Source organism: Protopterus annectens, chromosome 14.part0 (assembly GCF_019279795.1).
Source record: "Protopterus annectens isolate FY-2018-M chromosome 14.part0, PAN1.0, whole genome shotgun sequence".
In the NCBI taxonomy this organism is placed as follows: domain Eukaryota; kingdom Metazoa; phylum Chordata; order Ceratodontiformes; family Protopteridae; genus Protopterus; species Protopterus annectens.
This window is the reverse complement of record NC_056748.1, coordinates 657,834,602-657,847,104: the sequence shown is the minus strand read 5'-3', so window position 1 is coordinate 657,847,104 and position 12,503 is coordinate 657,834,602. Positions and strand designations below refer to the sequence as shown.

Sequence of the window (12,503 nt, the reverse complement as noted above, 5' to 3'; positions counted from 1 at the left end):
CAGTCGAGTATCTCATCGAATATTCATAGTGACACCTAGGTAAGGCGTGCAGTGGTCTGTTGCTAACTACTGGGTTTCTAAGTTTGCTTATGCCAGCCCCAGTATGAGAAAGAGAGAGGTTAGCATGAAGTTGAAAGCACTGTGCTCCACTTGGGTTGCACTTTTTTTGGGAAAGACTTCTGGCATTAAATTAGTAGGGAGGTTATATGAGAGATGGGTTGTGTGTGTGCTGCAATGGGAAACTTCCAAACCACAGGGTGTTACTTATTGAGTACCTTGTATGTGTGTACTTGAGATGAGTGGTGGTAAAAGCAACATGGGTATGCGAGAAAGTGAAAACTACAGTGGATATAAAGTATTTTTAATGCAAGTTGTCTTGGATAGGAGTCTGTCAGCATGGCACATCTTGACTTGTCAATATTTGCCCACTCTTCTTGCAAAAGTGGTCCAAATCTGTCAAATTGGGAGGGCATCTCTTGTTCACAGCCCTCTTCAGGTCACCCCACAGATTTACTATTGCATTTAGGTCTTGTCTGTGGCTGGGCCATTCCAAAACTTTAATTTTCTTCTGGTGAAGCAATTTTTTGTTGATTTGGATGCATGTTTGGGGTCATTGTCATGTTGAAAGGTGAAATTCCTCTTCATCATCCGCTTTCTAGAAGACTCCTGAAGGTTTTGGGCCAAAAGTGACGGGTATTTGGACCTGTTCATGATTCCCTCCACCTTGACTAAAGCCCCAGTTCCAGCTGAAGAAAAGAAACCCCAAAGCATGATACTGCTACCACCATACTTCACCATGGGGTTGGTGGTGTTTTGGTGATGCAAAGTGCTGTTTTTGTGCCAAACGTACCTTTTGTAATTGTGGCCAAAAAGTTCAACTTTGGTCTTAACAGACCATAACACATTTTCCCACATGCTTTTGGGAGACTTGATGGTATTGTTTTGCAAAATTTAGCCAGGCCTGGATGCATTTCTGAGTAAGAAAAGGCTTCCTTCTTGCAACCCTAACCCATAGTCCAGACATATGGAGAATATGTGAGATTGTTGTCACATGCAGTGCACAACCAAAATTCCTTCAGCTCCTTCAGTGTTGCTGTAGGTCTCTCAGCAGCCTCCCTGACCAGTTTTCATCTTGTCTTTTCATCAGTTTTGGAGGGATGTCCAGTTCTTTGTAATGTCACTGTTGTCCCATATTTTCTCCACTTTTTGATGACTGTCTTCACTGTGTTCCATGGCATATCCAGTGCTATGGAAATTTTTTTGTACCCTTCTGAGTGATACCTTTCAACAATGAGATCCCTTTGATGCTTTGTTAGCTCTCTGCGAACCATGGCTTTTGCTGTAGCAGGCAACTGAGTAAATGTCAGGAAAATCCTACTAGGACAGCTTAACTTTATTTGGGGTTAATCAGACTCTTTAATCGATGGCAGGTGTATACCCAAGAAAACTGAATGCTGTAATTAAATCAAAAGGTGCTTCAACAAGGTATTAGTTTAAGGGTGTGCACACTTAAGTGACCAGATTATTGTGCATTTTTTTTAATATACTTTTCCCCTAAGAGTTTTTTTTTTCAGTTGAATTGTACAGGTTATAGGTCACATTAAAGATGGGAAAAGTTTTGAAATGATTTATTGTGGTCTCATTTTTTTATGTCACAAAAACCTGGTATTTTAACAGGGGTGTGTACACTTTATATCCACTGTAGCTCCTGAAAAAAGTACTGTGTGTGCAATGGGGGAAGATGCTTGAAGGAGAGGAGTCAGAGTCATGCAAATGCAATGTTTGTGTAATAGGATGGAGTAAATCTTATACATTCTGGATATGTTGATATCTAGTATGAGGTGTGAATAGTGAACTTGCAGCCAAGGAAACCGACGACTCTTAATTAGAAGCTGTGAAATTTACCTCTCAGCCAGCCAGAGATGTTATAATTGGCCAATCACTTTGTAAAGACTGAACTTTGATCTAGTTGCATGCCATCCATAGGTTCATTGATGTTTACTAGGCTAATGACCGCAAGGGCCTTTTTAAGCCAAGCCATGCAGCCCAAATCTGTGACAAGTTTTTACCCTTGATAAGTGTAAGGGTGGGCCTGTGAGATGAACCATTTACAGGTAATGTGTCCATTCGAGACTTGGGTGCCAAACCATGGATGAATTTCCAGTTTCCCATCCAGTTTTCCAAGTTGCACTTGAATTTGGTTAGGGAGGACCTCTGTTTCACATGGATGGGGAGCCTATTCCATTGACGGGCAGTCTCTGGGATACATGCCTATCTCTCCTACAGATCCTATTTATATCACAGGCAAGGTTTACGTCTTTAGAACGGGTAATTTGAGTGCTGTTTGTTTTGTGGATATGCAGGAGGTCCATCAGAGTGGGGTCTGACAATTCCCTGTATGCCAGGCATAGATCTCCCCTCAAAAGCCTGTAGGAGACAAAATACAGGAATAGAGCCTTGAGGCGGTCTACATAGGACATATTACGTATGCCCTGTATCCTTGTAGTGAGGAATCTATGTGGACATTCCAATTGTTGGATATGCCTGGTTAGGTACATGTGAAAAGGGGCATTGCACTCAGTGATAGGTTTGATGAATGCCGAATACAGTAGAACAATGACTTCCATGGACTTTGATGTCATACATTTGTTTGTAAATTGTTTAACATAGAATGATTTCCTCACCACGTGATGATCAAAGGCTAGATTACTGTGCGTGTCCCTAAGTCCTTGACTGCTGGGTCAACTCAAAGGGGTGTGTTGTCAGTATGATGGTCATCAGGGATGGATGACTTACCAAAGGATACTGTTTTGCATTTCTCAGCATTTAGTTTTAGTCTGGCTCTGACACGGTTTCTTTGTCAGCCCCTTCTGGAGAAAATTTGTGCCAGTGTGAGATTCAATAACAGCTCCTAATTTGCAATCATCTGCAAATTTAGTCAGCCGGAGACCACTGACATTGGCCTTGACTTTTCAGAAGTAAATGCCAAAAAGGAGCAGTCCAAGGACTGATCCTTGAAGGACTGAACTTGTGACTGCTGTCTTTGTAGAAGTGAAGTCCCCAATTCTGATTTCTTGGGGTCCTGTCTGTGAGCCATTTGGCTATCCACCGGGTGACATATGGGTTTGTACCTAACTTCCTGAGTTTGTCAACAATGCTCTAGTTGGGATATTGTGTCAAATGCCTTGGCCAGGTCACGGTAGGCAGTGTGAATGATTTTGCCCTCATCCATTGCTTTGGTGACCACCTCAAAGAAGTCCACCAGGTTGAGTAGGCATGATTTGCCCTTGACGGAACCAAACTGGGTTGGGTCCAGTATCTGGAGGTTTACTGTATCTATATTGATCTCCATTGTAATTCTTTCCATGGCTTCACATATAAGACTAGTGAGATGCATGGGTCTGCAGTTTCCAGGGTGTGTAGATGGCCCACCTTTGTGCAGAGGGATGAGTGTTGCCTCTCTCCATTCATGAGGCACGAAGCCTGTTTGTGGAGACTACAGTTAAATAGTAATTCCAGAGGCCCTGATAGGTCATGTTTCATATTTCAAAAGAGACCATTTTGTGGTCTGACCATACCAGAGAAGGCATTATGGGAGACTGCTGCACACCCCCTACTGTGTTAGTGAGGACCTGATCCAGTATGGCGGCACCCCTTGTTGGTGTATTGACCATCTGGTCCAGGAGGGTTGTGTTTACAAAAATCCAGGAATCTCTGTGCCTGTCCATTTGTTGTTGTATAGGATTTCCAGTAAATAGTGGGGTATTTATAGTCACCCATGAATATGGTGTTGGGTTGGACGGTTAGTGTTTCTAATAAGTTTAAATACATGGTATGGGCTTCCTGGGTCATAAAGGGGGACCACCTATAGCTTGCAAGGAAGTGGTATTGGATTTTACCTATGGTGATTTGAACATGGAGCAGCTCAAGTGCATTATCCTGTTTGACCAGCCTTGAGCTATATTTATTTTGGTGTAAATAGAGACACCTCCACCTTTAGTCCCTGCCTGTGAAGTAGCTAGTCTAAATGTGTGGAAGGCATTATAATCTTGCACTGTTGATCTAGTAGCTGAGGGCTGGAGTTCTGAATGATCCAAAATGCTAAGCTTCAAGAATGGAAAAGCTAAAGTTAGAAGCCCTTGTTTTTGGGCTAACACTGTGAGGTGGCAGAATTTATGATGGCATATTGTAATTAAAAATGTGTTTATGAAGAAGTGATAGCCAGCTGGTCCTAGTAACTAATAAAAGATCTGTAATCACTCAATTGGGGTCAAAATTAAATGGGACAGTCTAGAAAGATAAATTAGTGTTATGAGGAACATTGAAAAGAAAATAGATTAAAAGGCTAGTAAGAAACTTTGGCTGTAGTTAAAAGTTTGGCTGTATTGAGGGTGGCAATATTTTGGGAATTTTCTGCCTTGCTTTTTTATAGGCTCATAGGGAATTATTAGGCTATCAACCCCTGGGAGGCCTTTTTAAGCCTAGCCTTGAATCTCAAATGCATCTGTCAGGTTGATATTCTTGGGGTATATATGTTGACTTGGGCATGGGTGGTCAAGGATTTACAGGAGATATCTATCTGTTGGAGAAGTAGGTGCCAGACCAGGGATAAATTTCCGATTCCTCATCCACTGGTCCAAGTTGCACTTGAATTGAGTCAGGGAAAAGCTCTGCTTGACATGGATGAGAAGCTTGTCCCAGAGAAGTGGTAGTCTGAGACACATACACCTGTCCCTCCAGCATGTCCTATTTATTTTGCAGGGAAGATTTAGGTCCCTGAATTGCGTAATTCTGATGTTTGTTTTGCAGATTTGCAACAGATCCATCTGATTAGTGTCAGAGGCTGCTTTGTATGCCAGTAGGATATCGAGTTCAGGGACAGGGGTTTGTGTCTTTCTGAGTAGGGTATGTTGTTCACACCACATATTCTTTTTGTGAGGGACTTCGAGTGCCGCAGTTGTTTCAAATGCCTCAAGTGCAAACTGGAGAGGGCATTGCACTCCATAATTGGTCTGAGGACCAAGTGTAGCAGAATTATGACATCCTTGGGCCTAGATGCAATAACTTTTCTTATAAGTTACACAACATGCAATGATTTCTGTACCATTGTTGACACATGATGGTCAAAGGCCAGGTTTCTGTGTACATGCATTATCTGACCCCAGACTACTAGGTCCACTCTCAGGGGTGTGTTGTCAGTGTGATAGTTTGGAAGGGTAGCCATCTTCCCAAAGGATACTGTTATGCATTTCTCGGCTTTAAGTTTTAGACCATGGCTCTGGCCTCAGTTATTTGTCTGTTTTACACTTTCTTGGAGGGTATTTGCATCACTGGAGGCTTCTATGACTTTACCCACTTTGCAATCATTTGTAAAATTGGTCAGCGAGAGGCCCTTGATATTGGTCTTGACCTAAGAGAAACAGATACCAAAAAGGAGCCGCCCCAGCACCTAGCACTGAGGGACACTGATAATCACTGGCCTCATTTTGGAGGTAAACTCCTCTAGCCTAACTTCTTGGGGCATGCCTTTCAGCCAGATGGCTATCCAGTGGGTAACACTAGGGGTTTGTTTCTAATTTTGTGAGTTTGGCAACAATGCCTGAGTGGGGTTTGTGTCAAAAACTTTGACCAAGTTGAGGTAGATGGTATGCACTATTTTTCTCCCTCATCTGTTGCTTTGGTTAACTTCTTGAAAAAGTCCACCGGGTTGAGTAGGCATGACCTTCTCTTGGCAAAACCATACTGAGTTGGATCCAGTGACTGGAGGTTTCCTGTCATTGTTTATTATTATCATGACCTTGCATGGGAGATTAGTCAGACTATTGGGTCTGTAGTTACCTGCTCTGTAGATGCTAGCACTGGTGGAGATGTTATGACTCTGCTGATGGTGTGTCCATAACAGTAATGAGGTGGTTTGCTTGGCTACATTCACAAAATTTGCCAGAGGATATAAAAGCGAAGATCTTGAGTTCTTCCGAGATAGATATTTAATAGAATCTTTCCTTCCAGTTCAAGATACTTTTACAGGAAACTTAACAGATGATCTCGTTACAGGCAAATAGAATTTCAAAGAGCAATGGCAAGCAGGCCAAAAAAAGGCAAGAGTCTCTCAGAACCAAGGACAGTCCAAAAACATAGGCTTAAAGATATCATCATTCAGTTATCCCCTCCACCATTGAGACGCATTCAGTCTTTTCCAGAGTCTGGGTCTTCATTTTCCTTTGTGACATCAGATAACCTCAGACAGGTGGGTTCTAAAACTCATTCAGAAAGATTATATTTGGCAGGGGAAGTCCATTTTCAGGGTATTCCTTGTCATCCCTAAAACCAAACTTCTCTGTTTTCATCCAGTCCTTGAGCATATCTGTAGGAGGTATCGAACCAATCCCCTCAGTACAAACTGAGAAATGATTGCATTCAAGAATTTTTCTAGTGCCAAAGATAGAAGGAACTTGAAGACCAGTCCTAGACATTTCTTTTTTAAACCTTCACATCAAAGAGCTCCCAAGTTAGACTATTTCTCTTCAGTTAGCTATCTTTCTTCCAACCTCTCAGTATTTTGGTAACTCCAGATTTAAAATGTACTCATCACATCCCATTTCTCAAAGACTTCAGACTTTAAGATTTTCTGTGTTTAGCTTACATTTTCAGTTCTCTGTAAATAGCCATGAAGCTGAGATAAAGTCCAAAGAGACAAAGTATCTAACACCAGTAGTAGCTCATTGCAGGTTGCAAGGCATTTACATTTTTTCCATATTTAGACAATTGTCTGATATTTACAGGCATTCTTATAAAATGTCAGGAATCTCTGGCTTAAATAAAGGACCTCCTTCTCAGCCTGGGGTTCTAGATGAATATAGAGAAATCGTCTCTTCTTCCTTCTCATAAGATAGTGTTTTGTAGTTGCCTTCTGGATGCCTCCCTTCTGAGGGCTTTTCTTCCTTAGGATAAAGTAGACCTTTACAAGTAAGTTTCTGATTCTCTCCAACCAGTGTCTGACTTCCGACATAGAATATCTTGGGATTCTGGATTTTATGATCTGTACAAGTCTCATGAGTCGTCTTGCAAGACTTCAAATAAGGTAAATTCAGTGGTTCCTCAAATCTGTTTGGAGTCAACATTAGCATTCACACTCTTATAAGATCCTGGTGTTTGAGTTTGTCAAAAAGTAGTTACTTTGGTGGGTGGACCTGTTATCTCTCAACCTTGGTCTCCCCTTCTGTCTTCCAGCTCCTGCTCAGTTTGCAGCTACAGATGCCTCAAACTTTGCTTGGGGGGAGCACTTTCCAAATATTCAGGGTCTGTGGAACATCCAGGACAGAATAAAACACACATGTCAAAAGTGATGGCAGTAATAAATGCTGTCGACTATCTTTGGATTCCAGGACCTCTTCTGATCACAGACAACACCACAGTGAACCTGATCATACCCCCTGTTGCAGACTAGCTTTGTTAACATGGTAAGTAACAACTTAGGACCTCCTTTCTGTTCAGGTTACCTACATCCCATCAAAGTAATATTAGAGACAAGTTGATTAGGACTAAGACAAATACTCGAATGGAAACAGAACCTAGGGATCTTTCAGGAATAAATTAAATAGATCTGTTTGCCTCCATTCACAGCAGAAAGTTAAAGAAATTTAATTTCAAGATTAATGACAAACAGGCCTGGACGACAGATGCCTTTTCATTGCCATAGATGGGAAAGTCCCTTTCCACTGATATCTGGGTTCTTTCTAAGGATTCAGAAGACTCTCCCAAAAATAATTGTGGTGACTTCCTTTAAGCCAGACAGTGGTCCTCTCTTTTGAAAATTGTGAAGGACAATTATCACGAGCTTCTTAATAGAATTGACTTGATCACACAGGGTAGAGGAATAATGTACTCCAACCTACAACTTCTTCCATTGATTGCATGGATAACAGAGTTTTGATACCTTTAGGCACTGCTTTCTGAGGATGTGCAGCAGGTATTAAAGGAGGCTAAGAAACCTTTTACTAGAAAGTCATATATTGGTAAGTGGAAGATATTTTCTAATTGGTGCTGAACCAAGACAAGACCCTTTAAGGCTGAGATGCCTCTGGTTCTCCAGTATCTGTGTGAATTATTAACCTCCGGCTTTTTTGTCAAGATTTCACCTCACTGCAATCTCTGCTTGTCTGCCTAGCCTCAAGTCATACAGTTTTAGAAATGGTTTTGTCTCCTTTCTCCTAGAAGGCAGGTGTCTACTCATTGGAATTGGTTTTGTTCTAGACGGACTTAAAACGTTTTCCTTTGAGACAACTTGTTAGGCTGAATTGACATTTTGCTATTGCAGCAATGATGCATTCAAACATCTGTTAGTGTAAGTTAACTTGTACAACTATATATTTTTGCAGAGATCATGTGTGTTTCATTTTAGCCTTACTGTTTCCATTCTTTAAGCATTATACAAGCTTCATTACTGAGTGACATAATCATGCTTTCTTTATTGGGTATGCAAGTCTCCACAAATGAGATTGGAAAACAGTGTTCCTCATTGCTCTGACCTCTGCATGAAGACCAAGTTATAAGCTGTTGTGTGAGGCAACCTCATCTCTTTTTTCATAAGGAAAGGGCATCTTTGAGAAAAATGGTCAGAGTTTCATCTAAGTCAAGCTGTTACTCTCCCCATCTATAGAAAGAATTTTACATTATCAACATGTCCACAGACAACGTGGATACTATATTGACAGGAGTAAAACCATCAAGAGGTTGGATCAGCTGTTCATTTCCTATGAAGGTAAGAAAAATGGATAATGTATGAAATCAGATGCCTGCCGCATACTACAGTTTTCTTATTCTGACCATGACAAGTCACTTCCGGGCAAGTTAAGAGCTCATTCTGCCAGAGCTTTGGCTTCGCATATGGCTTTTATGGAAAGGGGTGAACTCTAGAGGTAGCAACTTGGACCTGTGTGCACACCTTTGCAAAACATTGCAAGTCGGATTCTGTGTTCACACCCAGAGCAGATTTTGTTTGGACTAATGATGAATGTAGTATAGTCCTGTAAGTTAATTTACAATAACAAAAAAAATGTTTGAATTGATTGCTCTTGCAGTAGGGACATCCTCTCTTTTCTGTTATCTTTTTCCCAGGGTGTGGATATTTTTATTTTCCTTTGTTCCTTGCATATTCCTGAAAGACAGCACTCTAGCTTCCCTTTGAGGCAGGAAACTTCTTAAGGTTTGATGCCGTAGCCATTTACTTTATATATCTCTCCTTGAGCTTTTCAGTGGTTAGTGTGAGTAGATGCTGCCATACAACTTTAGGATGCTGATCAATTCTCATATTCCCTTCAGACATAACCCAGAGAGCTTAGGATATTGTAACAGGGATATATTCAAACATCTACTGTTGTGTGAGTTAACTTATACAACTGCACATCTTTTAAAAAATCATTGGTGTGTTTTAATTTAGCGTAGCATTACTCTGTCCATTCTTTAAACATTATGCAAGCTTCATTACTGAGTGACATAATCAAGCCACCTTAAACAAGCTTGCAACTCACCTCAAATGAGAATAAAAAGACCGTTCAACTACAAGTGGTTCTGTGGACTTGATTACCATTCAGCACTAATGTAGTAGGTGTTTCAGTACATTATGCCAGAGCTGTGTATTAGTGCGGATTCACAATGCGGCAAAGTCTGTGAGCTCTCTTAATACGCACAGTAGTAGATGTTCTTCGTGTTTCATTGTTGCAGTCATCACATTTGGGTTATCCTGCCAGGGGTAGCCCTCAGTCGGCCCAAATACCAGAAGCTTAGTATTTCTGCGTCGGTTGCTGTCACTCCAGGACTGATCTCAGGTCGTCAGTGGTATAAAATCAGGCAGCTGACGCCATTACATCAGTCTTTCTTGCCTAGGAGCCAAAAGCAGAAGCAGTTCGCAAGAGTGCCAGTCGGCCACTACCTGAGTTTTCATTTCCGAATTGAAGTTTAAGTCTTCTAAAGCTAAGTACCTCGTTGGGGATCCTTTTTTCTTGCTCTAACTGATGTCAGAAAAAGTTGACAATTGTCTTGCCTATGGAAAGCAAACAACACACCGAGACTTCCATTCTTATTGCGTCACCTGTTTAGGCCCAGACAACGACCTCCTCCGCTGTCGCTTTTGTGCTTTGTTCAATGCCAGAAATATATGTCATCGGGCCCTTATTGTAGCTAGATATTTTCACTCTCAGTCCTCAAATTCTGATAAGTCTTCGGTAAGCCATCCAACTACCGTTCTTCTGAAAAAACATAAGGATAAAGACAGAGAGACCGCACAGGTCCAAAACTGCTGACAATGCTTTCACTAAGCTAGTCTTCAGTTCTCTGGTCCTCAGTGAGGTGCTTTTGCAGCCCCTGATGCCCACTTCTGTGGGATTTACAGGCTGCTACCAAGACCCTTTGAGTCTGGTATGCCGCAAGACTCTTCTTCAACTAAGGGTCCTGCAGATGTCTCTACCTTAGACGAGTCCAGAGCTGCTGAGCAGGCACCGGCTTCCGAGGAAGTATTTCGCACTACCGATAGTCAACACAGACTAGTGACTTCTTTCACGTCTTCAGTTCTTTCTAAAACTACTGAGTTTCTAAGGCCCAGGGTACAAACCACACCCAAAAAAACAACGACCCAAGCTCAGGCACCTGCTTCCTTGCCTCACTCTCAAATGCTTAAAATGGCAGAAGACCTTATTTTGCTTATTAGGGGAAGCCAGGCTACCCTTCCAAAAGAAAGAGACTTGTCGCCAGTAGTTTCGTCTGAACAGGAGTCCGATGAGACTGATGCATCTGAATATGAAGATATGCAGTCCCTCTCTGCTTATGAGGATTCTGATGCAGGGGAATCCCTCTCCACCCAAGGATTTTTTATTTGGGGAAACCCTTCATACTTTAAGGGAGCATTTCCAATGGAAATGTCAAGACTATCCTCAGTTAAGAGACTCAGATAATTCTTAGGTTTACCACAGCACATACCTTTGGCCATTCCTCCTGTCCTGGATGTTGTGGGATGATGTTTTTATGTAATCCAGTTTGACTCCTGACACCCTTCCTCTTGCTCCCAGGAAACCTGACAGGTATTAGAGTCCCTGACTCTCACAAATTTCTTTTCAAAAATCCTACTGCTGACCCAGAGGTCATCTCTCAAGGATCTAAAGGAATGAAAGCAACTTCAGCTAAGAATCCCACTCCCTCAGATAGGGATTCCTGAGCTTTAGACAGATGGGGTAAAAAAATTATACACCTTTGCTGCTGTTGCTATTAGAGCATTAACTTGTCAGTTCCACATGCTGAAATATTAGCAGCATACCATGGAACTCCTCAAACAAAAAAAAGCCTCCTTTCCTGCTTGTGCAGAAAATAAAGAATTACAAGAGCCTAATGCATTCTGCAAGTCAAGTAACTAAGCACACCTTGCAGTGTGGCTTTGACGTCCTAGAAGAATCTTGCAGGGCAGCAGTCACTAGTTCTGCCCTTAGAAGGCATTCTTGGCTTAAGGAACAGACCTTGCCAGACCATGTCAAATCCAAATTATGGGATGCACCATTGAACAAAGACAACTTATTTGGCACCAAGGCAAAAGAGGTCTTAAAAAAGATGGAAGAAAAAGCTAAATTGGTGTAGACAGACTTCTTACAGGTCCAGCCTCCCAGGTTCAGTAGGCATTGCCCCTCCAAGCATTTGTCCTTTCCTGCCCCCACCAGGCCAGCTCAGCCCAGACCCAGGGGAAGCGGAACCCCCAGACAGCAGCCCCAGGGAATGCAGAGATCTAAGCAATGGAGTTTCTCCTCTTCAAAAACAGTGCAAAGCCATCCCCTTATGGTAAGAACTCACAATGACTTTACACCTCCACCCCTTACATCTGCCCACCTGCTTGTGCCCCTAGGAGGAAAACTGTCCTTCCACATCAAGCAACTGGGCCACTATAACCAACGACCAATGTGTCCTCAACATAGTGTCCCAGGGATGCAGATTTTATTTCCACACACTGCCATCCCCAAAAGGGTTCCCAGATCTTCCTCCAAACCAGTGGGCAGAGGCCAAAAAGCAAGTCCTTTCCCTGCTCTCCATGAGGGCAATACAGCATGTTCCTGCAGAACAGATAGGCCAAGGTTTCTACTCCAAACTCTTCCTGATACCCATAAAAGAGGGCACATGGCACACCCCATCCTCAATCTATCCATTCTAAACACTTTTGTGGTGATACCAAAATTCAAAATGCTCACCTTCCAGCAACTTCTACCAATGCTTTCCAAGGATGCTTGGTTAGCCACCCTAGACCTAAAAGAGGCTTACCTACACATTCCAGTCAGGGAATCATGCAGGAAATACCTTTGCTTCAGGGCAGGATCTATGCACTTGTTCTCTGAGCTTCCCTTTGGCTTATCCACTGCTCCTAAAGTTTTCACAAAATGTCTGGCTCCCGTCATTGCTTTTTGCAGACAAAGAAATATTCAGATTTACCCATGCTTAGACGATTGCCTGATTCAGGCAGACAGGAAAAA

At 42.2% G+C, this 12,503-nt stretch overlaps 1 protein-coding gene across 1 annotated transcript in view; it reads left to right on the top strand.

The window, feature by feature from the left end:
- BICC1 (BicC family RNA binding protein 1) overlaps positions 1-12,503 on the top strand; it is a 1,908,684-nt gene that overhangs the window by 1,246,876 nt on the left and 649,305 nt on the right. The window contains exon 12 of the mRNA XM_044056407.1: positions 8,132-8,181. Within this exon, the coding sequence (XP_043912342.1) occupies positions 8,132-8,181 (50 nt within the window). The remainder of the gene's footprint in view (positions 1-8,131; positions 8,182-12,503) is intronic.